This window comes from Nuphar pumila, chromosome 14 (genome assembly GCF_984573655.1).
Source record: "Nuphar pumila chromosome 14, dmNupPumi1.hap1.1, whole genome shotgun sequence".
In the NCBI taxonomy this organism is placed as follows: domain Eukaryota; kingdom Viridiplantae; phylum Streptophyta; class Magnoliopsida; order Nymphaeales; family Nymphaeaceae; genus Nuphar; species Nuphar pumila.
In genome coordinates, this window is record NC_143262.1 from 77,607,280 (window position 1) to 77,626,561 (window position 19,282).

A 19,282-nucleotide genomic window follows, 5' to 3' on the forward strand; every position below is an offset into this window, starting at 1 on the left:
CGGTGTGTTCGACAGTTTTCTCAAAGACAGAAGCGCATAGAGATGCGACTGCTATCAGGAGTCGTGCTAGAATTTGACCTTACATCAGCACAGTGGTCCGGAATATACCATTCTGCCAGATATGGTTGGCACTCTTTTGTTACTCTTCCACTTTTTTCCGGTCCTCGTGTCTCTGCTAGTTATAAAGAGTGGTGGCAAATTGTCTGTCTGCCCCCTCTTTCCCAAGTTTATTATTGATGCAATCATGTTTTTCTTTCAATAAATAAAAATCTTGAAAATTCTTCAATTCTTGGTTTGACGACCTCGCCTAGGTAACAAGGCATGATTTTCAGTTGTTTATTTTCTTTACAAAGGAATGACAACGCAATTGTCGTAATCCCAGCGACGACTCAATCCCTAGTATTGGGATACTCTTTTAATTGTCTACCCCAAAATTCTCAGCAAATATTTTCTTCCAATCAAAATCTCTTTCAAAAGCCTAACCATCAATTTTGCCCTGCAGAGAGCATTCGTGATATTCAATGGTTCAGACAAGGTCAGGGAAAAAAACTACACCAGTCGAAGGCATGGCATATTCAACAGCTTCAGAAGAAGAAATGGATTCCCCGCGTTCAGGCAGAAATTAAGGGCAGCAGGTTGAGGATGACGTTGATCCTCAAATGTATGCCATGTTCAAAAAGATGATGACCAAGATGCTGGCAGAACAAGCTGAAGCCAGTGCAGAGCAAACCCAAGTCAAGAAAAAAGCAAAAGGTCGGGCATTCATGAAGGCCTCGAAGGTAGCCAAGAAGTCTATTCAGAATGCTGACACAACCGATGAAGAAGAATCGGTGAAGGATTCAGATGAAGAATTTAAAACTCAGCAGATACTCTGCAAGTCTACTCAGGGGCAGGGGTCAGCCCATAAATTCAAAGATCAGTCTATCAGTGATTCTGACCAACCACAGTTCAGAGATATGGTTAGGATAATTCGAGATCTGCAAGCCCACGACAAAGACAAGAAAGTCTTCACCAACGAAGACTTCTATGATGGTTTAGACGGAGATGATAATATCGAGAATCTTCCCAGAAAGTTTATCAAATTTGATGGTTCTGGTGACCCCAAGGCACATCTAGCTATATTCTTCGATGAATGTGCCAAATTTAAGCGAGATAATCGGGCTCTTTTCCTTTTTCCTCTCAGTCTAGAGGGAACTGCAGCTAAGTGGTATTCAGAACATGTGAATCCGATTGAGCTGAAAGAATTTGACAAAGTAGTGAATATGTTCATTGAAAGATTTTTGTTCAATACCGAGGTGCTACCAACCCTCAATCATCTCTACAATCTGAAGCAGAAAGAGGATGACAAGGCTAGAGACTTCATTCACAAATGGAGATCCACTTGCAATCAAATGAAGGATTCGATATTGGAAGGGCATGCGTTGTCGGTCATCCTGAATAATTTCTCCCAACCTTTAAGAGGCCTAATCTCTACTTCCCCAGCGCAATCCTATTCTAAGCAGAAAAGTAACTCTTATTCCAAATATTACATTGATTTTTACATTGAATTGAATAAAATAAAGAAAGAAAATAACCAAGTCTTCTTCTTGGATGTTCCTGCAAAACTAGAAAACAAGGTTAGCACAAAATGTAGTTTTTTCTGAATTTATCCGAAAATATGAGAAATTATCGGATATTATTTAGATATAAACCAAAATTCATTCCCCCTTTGATATAAACATGATAAATAATGAATACATTTCGAAAATAAACTTGAAAATTCGAAATTGGGGTTAAAATGACCAAAATACCCCTGATGACCTTGAAATCAGGGTTTTCTGAAAGAAATTTTATAAATTTTGGAAATTTGAAAATAAAATGAAATAAATCAAACATAATATGATAGAATATGATCATATGCATGAAATTTTGGAGAATTAGAACTTGAAATTTCGAAATTTAGGTGAAAATGACCAAAATACCCCCGATAACAAGACTATGGCTTTGAAAACAGGGTTTTCTGAAATAAATTTTGCAAAAATGGAAAATGTGAAATGAAAATGACATTGAAATTAACCCTAATATGATTCTACATGCTAATTTACATGAATAAAACCCTAAAATGACGAAAATATCATAAAATATCAAATGTAACCTGATTTTCGCCTGATTTTCGCTTCTGAATTTAAAGATAAACTAACACATGAAGCAAATGAACTTGGGATTAAGCCAAATTTGGTATGGACACCTAAACTAACCCTAAAAACAGAATGGAGCTCGAAAATCTTCTTTTTTTTTGTATTTTTAAATATGGAAATTCAAATAAAAACCCTAAATTTTGTGATTTTTGCCAAAAATGTTGATTCTAAAGAGGATTTAGGATATCAAACTTCCATAAAAATTTCCCAAATTTTATGGGGTGACAGAGGACAGTAAGGTAAGGATTTTTTCTTTTTACACACAATCTCTAACATAGTAGACCCTTCAACATTTTGTGTTCAGCTGGCTAATAGATGCAATTTATGTAATGTACAAGCTGAATCTGCTTCTCATCTTGTTTTTACATGCTGCATTGCCCTTGCGTAGTACAGATTTAGTTGAGATACTTCTATTAACATCATCCCTTAGCTTGGAGTGAAATCACTTTGTGTGTGTATGTTTTTTTCTGTATTTTTTAATTTTTTTTTTCTATGCTTGTTCAGTTTTACTCTTCCCTTCTGATGGAAAACTAGAGTAGGCTGGTAAATCAATTCCATATTGACAGATCCTTCACTACATGGCATTATTAGAGATGCTTCACCTCCCCCAGTTAGTCAATTCAGAAGGATCCAGTTGCTTCTTGGGTGCATTTTGTTGGCTTCCTGAATCTTCGTTTCAAGTTTTCTTAAAATTCTCCGGAGTATGCATATTTCAGAAACCATTCTTTGAGCAGAACACTTAAAATTTCATGTACTTGATATCAAGAAGCCTTCGTTGTTTTCTATTCTGTACTTTTGGGTTCAGATCGAATGACTTGTCATGAGGAGCAACTGCTGATCTTCAATATATTTGTTTATTTAATTTCTAGGAAGAACTTGAATTTTAAGTTTCTTCCTGTTGAGGTTATTTTGTTGCTAAAATTTCATTGTATGCTAATGAATGCTCTCTAGTCACATATTTAAGAAGTACAAGCAACATTCATTTGCTTGTGGTGCGCATTGACTATATAATTATTTATTTTCCAATTACCATAATTGATAATCATATTCTCCTCAAATTAAAATTTACCTATTGTTGGTAAGTTTGTGAAAGTTACTTGGTCTTCTTTTTTTATCAGCAAGCCGGGGATAACCCCTGTGATATTTGCACCCAAGAACCCTCAGTTATGATAGTGACTTAAAATGCAAATATGAAATTATGATTCAACAATGACTCCTGTTGTGAATTCACTGAGCTGATTCCAAATCTAATTTCATATAAACCAGTGTTGTTAAAATCGTGCCTCAAGGCACAAAAAGCGTGCCTCGCCATGAGGCGAGGCCCTTTGTGCCTTGAGGTGCATGTTTGAGCCATAAATGACAAAAAAATAACAAAAAATGCATTTTCAAAACATTAAAATACATTATTTATTATTATTTTAAAGGTTTATTTTAATAAAATACATTTTTTAACATTAAAATAGCAAAAAAATAGTTTTTAATTAATTAAAAACTTTAAAAAATTGTGTGCTGATATCTTATTTTTCAAAACATTTTCAAACTTACGAGTCAAACCTGCTCAAATATGGAAATAATATGACAGACTTGGATTGGATATTTGACGGTATCAGATCCATTTGCACCCCTAGTCCATAGGATGTTAGGTTGGTAAGTCTAAAACCAAACCGAGCATTGATGGTAGAGAAGATAGTTAGGGTAATGAATATCCTGTGTAGTTTTTTCTTGTGGAACTCATTTAGAAAATAAAAACCAATAATTTTTTGTATAATTATGTGTTAGGAAAAAGTAATTATGTATAATAATTTTTTCGGTATTTATTTGAGATTTTCTATCTTATTGGTTGTTGCTTTATCAATAAAGCATTTTTTTATTTATTTGTATTTTTATATATTTTTAAAGTATTTTGCAAGTTTTCAAAAAAAAAAAAAATTTATGGCTTACGCTTTATGCCTCGCCTCAGTTTTTGGTGGAGTGCTTCGCTATGCCTTGACACTTTTCACAACATTGATATAAACACATTATTTGAGTAGAGTTATTTTGTGTACTGTTATTTACTTGCATTATTTCTTAGGACTGAATGGATGCCTATAAACATTTTCTCTGTTTTTCCAGGATGATGAACCACAACTACGAGATGTTGAAGCAGAATCAAATGAGATTTATCGTTTTGAACTTTTGAGAAATGAACTCGTTCAACTTGAAAACCGTGTGCAAAGAAACACTATTGATGCCCAAAATGAGGAGGTACATGGTCTTCTTTTGTAGTATTCTCATTAATGGTTTTCTTCTGTTTTCATGTAACTATGATTTTAGTTTAGTGAAATAGGACATTTAATGTCTTGTTCCTCTGATGCCTGTTAGGAAGTGTTTTTTTTTGGGTTATCTAGGAGAAACTACCATTATGGTTCAGACGTCCCTTTACAGGCCCGGAGGTGCCCTGCTGATTGTGGCCGTGTTTCAGTGTTGGCAGTGTACAACTCCACATGAGTATTCCCCTGCCCATTGGGGATAGTTTCCCATTAGATTCGACCTTGCAGCAAGGGATGCACACCCCGGGTATTGAACTAGCAACATCCTTCAACTTGAATGCCTTAAGCTGACCCACCCTTATGGCCAGTGAAACACATTGAAGAGGGGATTTTATTATTGATGTTTCACAAACTGCTATATACTTCTGGTTTCTCTTAGTTTCATTCTGGATCCGCCTTTTAGGTTTATTTTTTAAATTACTTTTTATTGGTATATTTCCATAAAAATTGCTTTATGTTTAAAGATAATATTGGTTCAAATGGAAATATTTCATCATTATTATGGTAAGATCCAAATGATGTCACAGTCAAGAAATGTTAAAAATGTTATTACAGATCTATGATACTGGTGGTGATTCTAGTAGGTAATGAAAAGTTGAAACCTTTTTCTTGATGCTGGTGGTGATTCTAGAAGGTAATAAAAAGTTGAAACCTGTTGACATTTTCATTGCCACCTTTTAGTCTTAAAACTTCAGATTCCTTTATATAACTTGCTTGAACTCGACTCAATCGGTGGGTTATGAATGTACTTTTTTGCATCCTAATTCTTGTTGACTTTAGATTGTACTTTTTTTACTTTTGTTTGCATATATCATTAGCTAATTTGACAGCTGATGTATGCCATCATTGACCAATTCGTTGCCTATTAGTGTTTTCATTTTGTTTCCATTGCCGTCCATCTTTTATTTTGAAATTATCATTCAGTTCCACAATAAAACTTAATATTTTTCCTTGAAGGTTTATGCTTCACACCACCTCAGGGCTTTCACCTTAATTTGGTTTGCTTCATGGTGGAGGGTCCCAGTGAGGAAACCTTTTAGCACCTTGTAATGACATTCAAATATTTTTCTTTCAGGATGATTTTTTTATCACTGAAAATTCCAGTGGCAATCTCGTAACAGAAACTCCAAGCATGACATCAATACAATTACAAAAGAAGGAAAGTGTCATTGGGAAATCGATTGACAAGATAAAAGAAACTGGAACGGTATTATCATACTTAAATGCCTGTTCTTGTCTATGAACCTTTTTTTTTATCATATTACATTTTATAGTGTATGTGTGAAGGGCTGACAGCAGGCCAAACTGTTAAAATATGTAATCTCATATGTAATTCTATCTCATATCTCATATGTAATTTTTTTTCTTTTCTTTTCCCTTAACTAGCTTTAGTTAGCCTTAGTTAGGATTTAATTAGAAATTAGGTTTTACTTCAGATTTTGGACCTTTTTTAGCCATCTCCTTTTTGACTAAAGTCAAAAAGCACTTTTTGAGAGAGTAGTAGAGCCATTTGGGAGTCCAACGACTCCCTTGATGGCTCCTTCCTCTTCCTCTATAAATATGGGGTATCATCCCCTTGTAATGCATTCAAGTGTGTGGGATTTTCTCCCAAATTAATGAAGTTTATTTTTCCTACTCATTTTGTATACCCTTTTTCGGGTATCGTGTATAAACCCTAGAGGTTCTTGTGCTTGAGCTCTCTTTATGAACCCTTATGGTTCTTGTAATCTCTCTGTGAGCATTTATTGAGAGATATTTTGGTTGTGGGTTACATTTTCTTACATGGTATCAAAGCCAATCAAAAGTTTTGTTTTTTTGTGCATTGGGAAGCTTGCCATTCAAGTTTCTTTCAAAAGAGTGAAGTCTCTTTGAAGGAGTGGTCGTGTGAAGACTTGGAAGCTTGGAGGACTACTCATTTTTCACTATTTTGTGGTAGAGTCCTCTTCTTTACTTATTTTAAGTTTTATCTCTTTTTCTCTCCCTTTTCTTCCCGTTCACAAGTTTGTAAAATGGATGATAATGATAATGTCACCATTAAGCCCATAAAACTCAATGATTCAAGTTATGTAACATGGGCTTCAATCATGAAGCACCTTATATGGGGAAAGAGATTATGAGGATTAGTGGATGGAACCGATGAGGAACCTAAACTAATTCTCACCAAAGGAGAAAAAATAAATACCTCTCTCGGAGGTAGAAAAGGTTAAAGTTATTTCCACGTATGAAAAAAAGTGAAAAGAATGGAGAATGGGACATGCCAAAATCATGTTTTGGCTTATATCAAGTGTTGACATAAAGAAGTGTTCAAGCCTATCCAAATTGGAACACGCCAATGATGCGTGGAATTACCTTAAGTGTAACGCCCCGAAATCTTAACCCAAATTTTTTAGGATTTTTTTTTTATACAGCGGAAACCAGTCATACCATAGGGCTAAGCATTCCAGAACATTACAGGTGGAGCAAGACCAAAACATTCTTTTCATTTCAATATCAATGAAAATTAAGATCAGAGTTCTCACACTATCCTTGGAACATTAAATCCAAAATCCTGATCGAAGCCTCATCCCGCAGCCGCTCCTAAATCCGACTCTTCACCTGAAAATTTATAGGAATTAGACTACAACTGTTTAAGTAGGAATTACTGTGATTTTTCTTGCAGGTATATCATGTGTCAAGTATGTGGTGTGAGTGCCGAATGTGATTTTCAACCCATACAAGAATAACTAAAGGACTACACTACAACAGTTAACAATTTATTAGAAGCTGATAGACAAGTAACATCAATAGCAACATTTAAATATCCCATAACCACATATATGATTTCATGCAACAATTCAGTGGAATGAAATTATGACAATTACATAATTCAAGTAAGCATTCATACCCCACGGTACATTCATTAGGCATAAATGAACACCAATCAATATCATGAATTACAAATCAAGTAGAACAGGGCATTTAACATGCATTAGAAGTTAAACATGTATCCATCATACATATAACAATTAAATGAAAAGATAACATATGCATGTTCTAATGCATAACATGAATATGCACGATTTATGAGCAATGCATGATTCCTTTATTATCTTTCCTTAAGGTCTTCCTTTTTCCATATGCATGACCTATTAAATGCATACAATTTAAGTTCCTCTTTTTAATTACCGTTGCCCGCAGATACACCAAATGGGTACAAACCCCGAGGTCAAGTAGGTTCTCAGGGTAGCTTAACACACAATTTGTATTTTTATTACTGGGTTCCAACTTAGCCCTCGACCGATATCAGGAAACCGCACCATCCATCAGAACATTAGACCTCCACATCTAATGTCGGGGACACAAGGGACACCCCACGCCCACATGTGCCGCTTCCTTGGTACCATAAACAACAGCTGTGTCAAAACACACCACTCCCGGGTAAAGTGGCGGACTCTCCCTAAAACCGTGTCCAGGAGAAATAACCTCAATATCAGGTTCATGGGACCAAATTTCAGCACACAGAGTTTTTGTATCCTCACAGTCTTCGCAAAACCGAGTCTCTAAGATTCCCATACTCCAGATGAGATATCCCAGAACGTACATTACACTGTTCTTCTTCATTATATTTTTATTAAAGTTAATTCTTTAAGTTTGCAACACCATATGCAAAAGTAAAATGAAAACCCGCATCCTCCCTTGCGGGGACCCTTACGGGACTCCAACCCGTATAAACAACTAGAACAATGTAGTAATGTGCCAAACCATCTTATGTGGTTTAAGAGTGATGCAGTTAAAAACATATGTGAAGGGAAATCAAACCCACGGCTCTCCAGGCCGATGATGATTCATTTAGACCATCGATGCATCGTATGCAAAAAGCATGACAATATGCAATATATGCAATGAGGTCAACATGCTTTCAAATGCACATCCATTCAAACCAATTTAACAATATGCATGAGTTACCACAGTCATATGCATGTGTTCACCATCCATGTGCGAGTGCTTTCACGTAATCACTTAACACATGCATTCATCCATAATTCATAAGTACATGAGGACATTTATGCACGATTGTGCATGCCAAACATACATCGATTTCATGTATGCACACGTACTTGAAAACCGATTCATAAATGCACGATAATCAAACATGTCGTATAAATGTAGGCACATAAAACTTTTCATTCATAACATATGTTAACATCCACCCACATGAACATAACCCAGACCTAGGAATTGAATTTCAGGGTTGCAGACATTCATGTCATGTATACACCTGTACCAAAAACCCCAAAGTTTCTCCACAACTTTATTTCCATTACACCCAAGTTAACAACCCCAATACCCGCATCAGGTGTTCAATCAATATCGCCCATTAGGCAAGTTTTCCCAAGTGACTGCCTCACGGAAAGACACATATCCATATGTCACTAAGTGTACCGTCATATATTTGAACTCAATGTGACAATCTTAAGCATATGCAGGCTTCTGTATACATTCACAAATGGTGGATTTCATATGAAGTAACATGTTTTTAAAACAAGCACCATTTTGCTAACAGTCTAAATTATGCATGCCATATTTCACGGACTTTGCTAAAATGCACAGACAATCATAATAGCATGGCTAGGAACCCTATGCCAAAAAGAACTACATGAATTTCCAATGCAGCTCGACTACCACACAACATGCTCTGTTTCACAAAAAATAATGGGCACTATTTCAGCAAACATAGCCTAAAATAAGCATGCTGTGTTTTCCAGACTCATGCTAAAAATACATGGTCAATAATAGAACATGATCATACTATGCCTAAAAGAAATACATAAATTTCCAATTCAAGATAAACTTCCCAATTTTTTTTGAAACAAAATATCTGTCAAAGATTTGTTTTATATACATCTAAGCCATCACATTCAGTTATACTAGTTTTGCAGGCATTCTCAATACAATATAATATTCATTTGTTGAAACAACATCTACCAGCAAAACATTCACGATTCATTGATTGAAGCATCTACCAGTTGAACATTCAGAGTCATAACAATCACAAGTAATCGCAGACAACGAGCAGCATATATCATAAACCACCTAACAGGTATTATAAGTGTAAACACAACTAAAGGATATACATGGATTAAAACATTAGTAAGGTCAAATCACAACTATAGAGAGAGAGACTGTGCTCTGACTTTTGCTTCAACAAGCTTGAACTTGCCAAAACAAGTACATAAGAAGAAACTGCATCGTTCAGAATGTATTGGCATTGAGATTTGTGATCCGTATTCACTGAAAGGAACTTTAATGTACTCTTGGCATGAGCCCCTTTCAGCTGAATCCTGCGAATTTCACAGCTTTCCGCATAGTGCTTTAAGTTGTGCTAAGCCCTCCATTGATTGGAAAATAGAGGATTTCCCATCAGTTAAGTAATTAAGAACCTACCATTTGAACATTGTCGAGCTAAACATTTTCCCATAATCAAGTTATAGAAAAAGAAAGCTAAAAGATTCCACAAAACGATGTTAAATTTTTTTTTATTAGAAAAGGATTTCGTAATTTTCTCCAGCTCAAATTCAGTCTATCACATTTGCTGACCAAGGTGAAGAGCTGATGTGAATATAACTACCACAAGAGATGTTGCATTATATACAAAATTAGGTGATAGTAGGTTTCAGTACAAAGGCATGTTCACTATTTCACTATCATTGTTCAGAAGATGAACAAACTGATCAACATTAGCCAGTAGGCTGAAAACCTACAACACATCAAGGACTAAATACCTTTGTTTATAAATTTAAGATTTTCATTAAAGACAACAATCTCAATAATAATTGTAACTTCTACCATGGATCATGAGTTTTGAACATTTATTCATTAGAAAATCATACGAGGTTTACATGCGGGAACAAACTGAAATGCTTTTACAAAGAATTTCTGTAAGGTAATCCTTTAACAATCATTATAGAATTTCACGTATAAAATGTTGATCGCACACATTCAGCAGCAAAAAGAAATTAATACAAGAAACACATGCATGTCAAGTCCATCTCCAGGCACGAATCAAATAAATCAACACAGTCACAATGTCATCAATTTACCAGAATGTAACAGTAAACTGGTCCAATAATGATATGTATGATAAAACACACAAAATCGTCATATTGCTATGGTACCAACAGTGTACCCAACAGCGACCCAGTCGGCATGAATCGAAGGGTACCCATTAACAGCAAGGAAAAGAAAATTAATAGGTTATTAGGGATCCGAGAATCCCATAACAGAACTCAGCAAAATTTTATCAATATTCAAAGCCCCCCTTTTCATTACACGAACACCCCATAATGTATTTGGACTTTCACCGTGGCCGAAATCGAAAATCCCCTTTGAGGCATTTGTTCTTGTCCGATTTTGGGACTGTATAACAGCCGACATCCCACCCGATTTGCGAATCTCGAAGGATACCCCCTACACATCGACCGATTTGGGGTTTCGGACAACCCACACCCCACACGAGCCCACAATCAACCAGTAGGAGAAAGCACATAATCCCTACCTGTCCGGTGTTCTCAAGGTGGTTGTCGTGATTTGGATGCAGTCACACACCCTTTGTCACTGCGAGAGGAGCCGGTGTCGATGGTCCCGTTGCCGCGCACGAAAACGAGAAATCGGGGCGAGAGAAGGACAAGAGGGTGGAAGAGAGGGAGAAAGCCAACGAGAGTGGGAGAGGAGGGTTTGGGGGCTCCTTTTTGTAGAGGGGAGCCCGAAAAGGGAGGGTTGTTAGCCTCACCTCCGGCGGCTGCGCATACCTCACTTCCCCTCCCCTCTTACGGGTTTGCAAGTGTTAGGGTTTTGAACCCTAACACGCCCCTTTTATCAGGCAGCCCCTTATCAGGCTCCCTTTTTTTTCACTTTACAGGGTGCGGGTCGGGTCCCGCGACCCGCTATGCCAGATCCACCTTTTGCGTGGATCCGGGTTAGCCCCTTTAGTGCTAGATCCACAATGAATGTGGATCTGTACTGGATTTTTGGTCCATATGTTGGATTCATTTAGGTCCAACGATGGATCCAACCCCAAATAATTATTTTTTTTATACTAATTTTTTTCTCTTAAAAATACTTTTATTTATTTATTAAATATTGTTATTATACATATATATATATATTGTAATACTCATATATATATATTCCCTTTTTGGATCTGGGTAACAGATCTCGGGTCCAAATGGATAAAACTACTCATCGAATTTTTACGGGTATTACATTAAGAGAATGTACTCTCTCAAGAATATTGCCCACATATGAGCATTAGGGAATATTACAACAACTTGTCTGAGTTATGGGAAGAATTAGCCCTCCTTGAACCAAAGTGGTATTGTCCACATGATATAGAGCTTCACCAAAATCAAGTGAATGAGGAGCATTTCTTCTAATTTATCAATGGTTTGAGATCGGAATTTGAGTCAACCAAATCCGCTCTTCTCCATCGGGGTAAAGTCCCTTCTATCGAAGATACAAGTGAAGAGTTGAGCATGGAAGAGAACAGACTCAAGAAAAGAATTTCCAAAGGTGATGATGATTCGGTCTTAGCAGTATCTAGACCGGGAAATCATGTTCGCCCATATAAACCTCCACATGTTGGAAGGACTAATGATGAAAAATACGGAAGCGAGTTTGAAAGAAGAAAAGTCATTTGCTATTATTACCGTGAACCGGGGCATGTCAAGACGTACTGTCTAAAATTAAAAGGACTTTATGAAAAGAAAGCTGCTACAGTTGAATCTTCGCAAGAATCAAGTGGGACATCCATTGGGAATATGTCTCTAACTCAATTGGTGGAGGCTCTTCAACCTCTTCTAAAAGGAGCTTCTTCATTTGTTGGAGCCACTGTCTCTTCCGTCGACATCTTCGATCCCGGTAAATCTATTTGGCTTCTTGACTCTGGAGCATCTTTTCATATGACACCCAACATAAAATTGCTATCACAATGTCATAACTCAAGTAGATCAAATGTTTTTACTGCAGACGGAACATCTCTTGAGATTAAGGGAATAGGATGTTTTGAAAATACTTCTCAAAATTCAAAAGGATTTTGTATTCCAAAAATTAGATATATTCCCAAACTTAATCTAAATTTTTTATCAGTTTCTCAATTAACTGACTATGGGTGTACCATTTCCTTCTCTTCTCGTGATTGTCGAGTACAGGATCACCAGTCAGGGAAACTAATTGGGGAAGGCCATAGAGAAGGAGGCTTGTACTACATGGATTTTTTGGAAATACCTAAGAATACACTGTGTTGTAATGTTCAAAAGTTAGATTTGGATCTTTGGCACAAAAGATTTGGGCATCCTTGCATATCCAAGATTCAATTTTTTTCAAGCATGGAATTTTTTTTTAATTTTGAAGCTTTTACATGTGAAAAATGTATTCTTGAAAAAATGAAAAGACTACATTTTCAAGAAAGAACTTTTGTTTCTACACGACCACTTGAGTTGATACATTCCGATGTTTGGGTTCCGCACCTGTTATATCAAAGGGTGACTTTATGTATTATGTGATTTTTGTAGATGACTTTACACGACACTTTGATTTTTTTTCTTAAACATAAATCCGAAGCTTTCTCTTATTTTCAAATATTTCACAATATGGTCAAAAATCAGTTTAAAGAGGATATTTCAATATTTCACACTGATTCAGGGGAATAATTTTTATCAAAAGAATTTAAAGATTATTTGAACCTATATGAGATTTCACATAAAAAGCATGTCCTTACATCCCCCAACAAAATGGTTTAGCTGAAAGAAAGCATAGGCATATTATAGAAACAACAATGACACTTCTCATTACACATCAAGTACCAAAAATTTTCTGGGTTGAAGCAACCTTAAATGTTGTTTATCTTATCAATAGGATGCTTTCTTCCTCGATAAACAATATTTCTCCAACTGAAAAACTTTATAAACAGACTCCACATTACTCTAGGTTGAGGGTATTCAGGTGCAAATGTTTTGTGTTCACATATAAGAATGATAATTTCTCTTCATGTGCTATTTTCTGTGCCTTTTTAGGTTATGCAAGTCATAAAAAAGGTTACATGTGTTTCGATTTTAAAAATAACAAACTATATGTCTCAAGAAATGTATCTTTTTTGGAAAACAAAAGTCCATTTGAAAATAAAGATTCTACGGAAATAAATGAGTACTCTTTTTTACTGGACCTAGTTTTAAGAAGTAATGAAAGTGATATCGATCAAGATGATCAAAATGATATCACTAACACAAAACCAGTTAATAGCAACCAAGATTGTATTCAATATTCTAGACGAGAAAACCTAGAAAGACCATGTGCCTTTGAAAAATACACAAAGGAACAAGACCTTGTGTTTTCAACTAGAAAGTCCACTAGAATCTCAAAAGTCCCTGAAAAATTTGTGTAATATGAGTCTTTTTCATCAAAGTATCAAGCTTACATCTCCTTAATTCATTCTTATGAAGAATCTTCCAGTTATGCTACAACCAAGGATCAATCTGAATGGGTCAAAGCTATGGAAATTGAATTAGAAGCCTTAGAAAAAGCAAACAGCTGGACCATTCAAGATATCCCACCTAACAAAAAACCTATTGGTTGTCGGTGGGTGTACAAAGTTAAGACCAAGAGTGATGGCATTCTTGAGAGATTTAAAGCTCGGTTAGTTGCCAAAGACTATTCCTAAGAATATGAAATAGACTATGAAGAAACCTTTGTCCTAGTAGCTAGAATGACCACTGTTAGAATCTTGATAGCTCTTGCGTTTATAAAGAAATGACATATATTTCAAATGGATGTTAAGAATGCGTTTCTAAATGGAAGTTTAGCTGAAGAAGTATACATGGATCCACCACTAGGAATTAATGTCTCTAAAGAGAAAACTTTTCGCTTAAATAAGGCTTTGTATGGTATCAAACAAGTTCCGAAAGCTTGGTATGATAAGTTTAGTAAGGTTATGCTTGATTTTGGTTTTCAATCTTGTCTTACTGATACAACTTTATTTGTTAAGAATTCTGATGCAGGTATTATTCTTCTTCTTCTCTATGTTGACGACATGATCATCATCGGAAGTGATAAATAGGGAGTTTACAATATTAAAAAGTTCCTTAAAACACATTTTAAAATGAGTGATTTAGGTTTTTTGAAATACTTTCTTGGTATAGAAGTTGCATACTCTTCTAGAGGATATTTACTAACTCAATCTAAGTTTGCCTTAGATATTGTTACCAGGTCAGATATTTCAGATGAAAGACATGTTGACACTCCCGAAGTTGTAAATGTCAAAATGAAGATTGATGACGGAGAACCGCTTGAGAATCCAACTCCTTATAGACAACTCGTCGGGGCATTATCGTATCTTTCTATTACAAGACCTGACATTGCACATGCTGTCCATACAACAAGTCAATTTCAGCAATGCTTTAACTTCTGTTCATATGGGAGCAATTTTGCATATTATTAGATATATTAAAAATTCTATTTTTCGAGGACTATTTTTGTCTGCTTCTTCTAACCTAGAACTAATTGCTTATACTGATGCAGATTGGGGTGGTGATCCCAATGACCGCCACTCAACTACTGGTTTTTGTGTCTTCTTAGGTGAATCTTTGGTCTCATAGAGATGCAAGAAGCAACAAAAAGTCTTTCTCATCAACAAAGGCTGAATACAGGGCAATGGCTACAACCACTATGGAAGTAGTCTGACTTCGACGCCTACTCTCCGATATGGGAGTTGAAAGTACAGGAGCATCAAATCTTTGTTATGACAACAAAAGTTCTCTCTATATTGCCAGCAATCGGACGTTCTACGAATGCACCAAGCATATAGAGATGGATTGTCACTACGTACGAGAGAAATTTCTACGCGGCACCATCAATCTTTCCTACGTCTCATCAGAATATCAATTGGCATACTTCTTTACCGAACCTCTCGCTGCTCCTCGATTTCACTTTCTCTTAGACAAACTTTCGGTTATCGAACCGTAAGTTTGAGGAAGAGTGTTAAAATATGTAATCTCATTTGTAATTCTATCTCATATGTAATCTTTTTTCTTTTATTTTCCCTTAACTAGCTTTAGTTAGCCTTAGTTAGGATTTAATTAGAAATTAGCTTTTAGTTTAGATTTTGGACCTTTTTTAGCCATCTCCTTTTTGACTAGTCAAAAAGCACTTTTTGACTAAAGTCAAAAAACACTTTTTGAGAGAGTCGTTGGACTCCCAATGGCTCTATTTAGAGCCATTGGGAGTCCAACGACTCCCTTGATGGCTCCTTCCTCTTCCTCTATAAATATGGGGTATTGTCCCCTTGTAATGCATTCAAGTGTGTGGGATTTTCTCTCAAATTAATGAAGTTTATTTTTCCTACTCATTTTGTATACCCTTTTTGGGGTATCGTGTATGAACCCTATAGGTTCTTGTGCTTGAGCTCTCTTTATGAACCCTTATGGTTCTTGTAATCTCTTTGTGAGCATTTCTTGAGAGATATTTTGGTTGTGGGTTACATTTTCTTAGACAAACTACAACTGGGCTTCAGCTAACTGGCCTAGTTTGGGCTGGATCTGTGCTTGAAGTGCTGATACATGGTTTGCGCTCTTGCCTAGGTTTCATTTGATAGACAATTGGGCTAGAATCATGTTGATTTGATCAAAGATTGTTGTATATTGGCTTGGAGCCACTTTAAATGCTTTAGCCCAATTGTGTTGGGCCATGATTGTTGTATATTGGCTTTTGGTTTTCTTTTTGATCCATCTAAATAGCCACCAAGGCCCTTCCCAACAATCTCTGCAGTCATAAAATCTGACCAATACCCATAATTCGTCCCATCAAGTTTCACCGAGACAAGTTGAATGGATTCTCCTTTCTCCATTTTCACACCAACCCCCAACTACAATGATTAAATTCCTGCACAATACACAAAAGCAGCTATCCGGGCACAAAAAGATGCTGATCCAGGTTCACACCCAGCAAAATAACGAGTCTACCAACAATACTTCACATTATGTATCAATGATGTGAAACTGATGACAAAGACCACACAAGAACTATGATCAACACCAAATGCACCACAAACTCAACTGAATGGAACAATAATGAATTAGAGACCCAAGCTAGTTCAGCCTCAAAACAGTAGCAGCCAACACAATATAGCAGCCGGTTACCAAGAAACCTGGTTGATTCCCTGTTACTGTCAGTAATAGAAACTAAAAACTTGCATAGAATTCAACCAAGCATACCCAATCACCAGATAATACCAGTATCAGTCAAAAACTATGGCAAAAACGACCCTAATATATGTAATCTTAAAAATAAGGAGGCAAGTTCATACATACTCCACTATTTTCCATGTAAAACTCCCCCTTTTTAAAAATAAGGAGGCAAGTTTAGTCCCATATCACTCAATATGGCAAGCTGGAGGAACCCTCTCATCTATATAAAGTGAGAATCAGTGGGTTTTTAAACCAGGAATTGGTGTGATGGGCTTACGTGATGCCAATCTTTGAAAAAAATGTCTTTTTTTTAGGAAAAGGACATAAATGTCCAAAATTTTGTTTAGTCATTTTTGGACAAAAAATGGCTTGGATACGGTCAAACCGATTCTGACACATTTTGTCTATGTCGCTAGCATGTGGTGTGGCAAAACATGTTGGACATCATGTCAGTGCATGTCATCTATGACACAAGGCCAAAAGGGCATGTCACTGTGATATAGGATAATTCAAATCAAAGTAATTTGATGTCCGACTTGGCCCTATATGACATGACCAATCAATAGAAATACAACAGCACTCCATCTTTGTCTATATTCCATATATCATACTAGATAGATATCATATTTATATAACACCTGCAACGATGATTTTTTTTCAGGTCCTATTTATATGTATATAAAAGATGATGTTTGATTGTTTATTTTTTCTGTAAAAGCAGGATGTGTGGCAGGGTACCCAACTCTTAGCCATAGATGTAGCTGCAGCAACGGTCCTACTCCAGAGGGTGCTTACTGGCGATGAAATTACAGAGAAGGAAAAGAAGGCCCTTCAGAGAACTGTAACAGACTTGGCATCTGTGATACCAATTGGCATCCTTATGCTTCTACCAGTAAATATTATCAGAATCATACGTTTCTTTCAGTTTTTCAGGCATTGGAAACTATGCAGACTACTTATTGCTAATACTACTGCTAGTTTTGTGTGCTTCACAGTATTTATTTTTAATGAGAGGCGTACTTCTGAATATTGATTACTGCCTTTTTGTTTCTTGGTGTTTGTTTTCATCATCATATTAATTGAGTATTCACTTTTTCCGGACTATTGACAATGACGCCATCAACAAATGACAGGATTCACTTTTTCTCCTATAGACGATGATGCTTTATGATTTTCAATTCTGTTATTACTTGGTAAATGTTTCCTGAGCAGCAAAGCATTTTGCAACTACTTATGTTGTTGCTACTTTTGTCTTATCTGTTACTGAAAGGATAAGGTGGAAGTTGTGTTTCCTGGATTCTTCTATTAGCCAGTTGTATCCATGTCTAATACCAGTGAACTTTGACACCAATCCAACACTCTTTGGACACTAAATTTAGTTTATAGAACCTCTAATTTTTAAACACTATACATGTATTCAGCATTTACATATGTTTTCTGATAGGTTCATTGTTTTGATAAAATTTGACTTTCATTTGAAATAGGCCATTATGAACATGGATATTTGAAATATGTTGGAACCTCCAATAATCAAAGCAATGAAAATGAATAAAATTCAAACAATAGTTGTCTTGACTGGATACTCTTGTCAATCAGTTTGCTGCATGTCTAACACTTGGTGACTTTAATACTGACATCAATACTCTAGATGCCGCAGTTTTAAGTGAATTGAATGTTAAAGTCTTCTTTCTAAATGTAAATTCAGGCTTTCAAAATGTAAACATAATTAGATTTGTTAATTTTCAGGATGCAAGCATCTTGATGACTTTTGTGGGTGAGGGGGGGTCCATCATCAAGCCTTATTCCAACTGTGCATGTGTCTGCTTTTGTGCATCTTTTCCCTCCATTTCTTCCTTTCCACAGCTGCATCTTGAATCACCTCAATTTATATTATCTTCTCTCAAAGCCTTCCTCAATGTCTTCATCAGTCTTCTCCTTTTTGTTATTCCTTCTACTTGCATTGCTTCAACCTTTCTCATCAGTTATGGAACAGTTCTTTATGTAATGTCTAAACCATGTCAAACAACACTCTAATTTTTTATAATTGGCAATGCTCTTAAATATCTATGGAAACCAATGTATATGTGCATGCATGAGCATCAGTCCCTTTGTAAACAAATCTGCCACTTGATCCTTTGTTCCAATGAATTTTGCCTCAATTGTGCCATTTTCTATCTTACTCTGGATAAAATGGTGATCTATCTCAATGTCCTTTGTTCTTCCATGCGATTATAGCGTTTAACAACCTTTGATCTATTTTAGAGAGACGAGAGAGAGAGATAAACGAGAGAGAGAGGAGAGAGGGAGAGAGTTCAATTATCATTAACCCTAATCACCTATTTAAATAAGGATTAGTAAAATGGGAATTTACAAGGAGGCTTACGTAATTTTGCTAAATTACGTATGGCCTACCAAATTTATGAATATTGCTTTTAACACTCCCCCTCAAGCTGCAGCATATATATCTATCATGCTCAGCTTGCCGCAACATCTTGAAAAACCTGCACTTACGATAGGCTTGGTGAAGACATTTGCAACTTGGTCCTTAGAAGTCACATGACTAGTAGAAATATGCCCCGAC

At 36.0% G+C, this 19,282-nt stretch overlaps 1 protein-coding gene across 4 annotated transcripts in view; it reads left to right on the forward strand.

The window, feature by feature from the left end:
• The window catches only part of LOC149817031 (uncharacterized), a 166,959-nt gene that overhangs the window by 91,070 nt on the left and 56,607 nt on the right, over positions 1 to 19,282 (forward strand). For all 4 annotated transcript variants that reach the window (XM_089986720.1, XM_089986718.1, XM_089986719.1 and 1 more), the window contains 3 exons: positions 4,290 to 4,421; positions 5,562 to 5,693; positions 17,423 to 17,593. In XM_089986720.1, the coding sequence (XP_089842846.1) occupies positions 4,290 to 4,421; positions 5,562 to 5,693; positions 17,423 to 17,593 (435 nt within the window). The remainder of the gene's footprint in view (positions 1 to 4,289; positions 4,422 to 5,561; positions 5,694 to 17,422; positions 17,594 to 19,282) is intronic.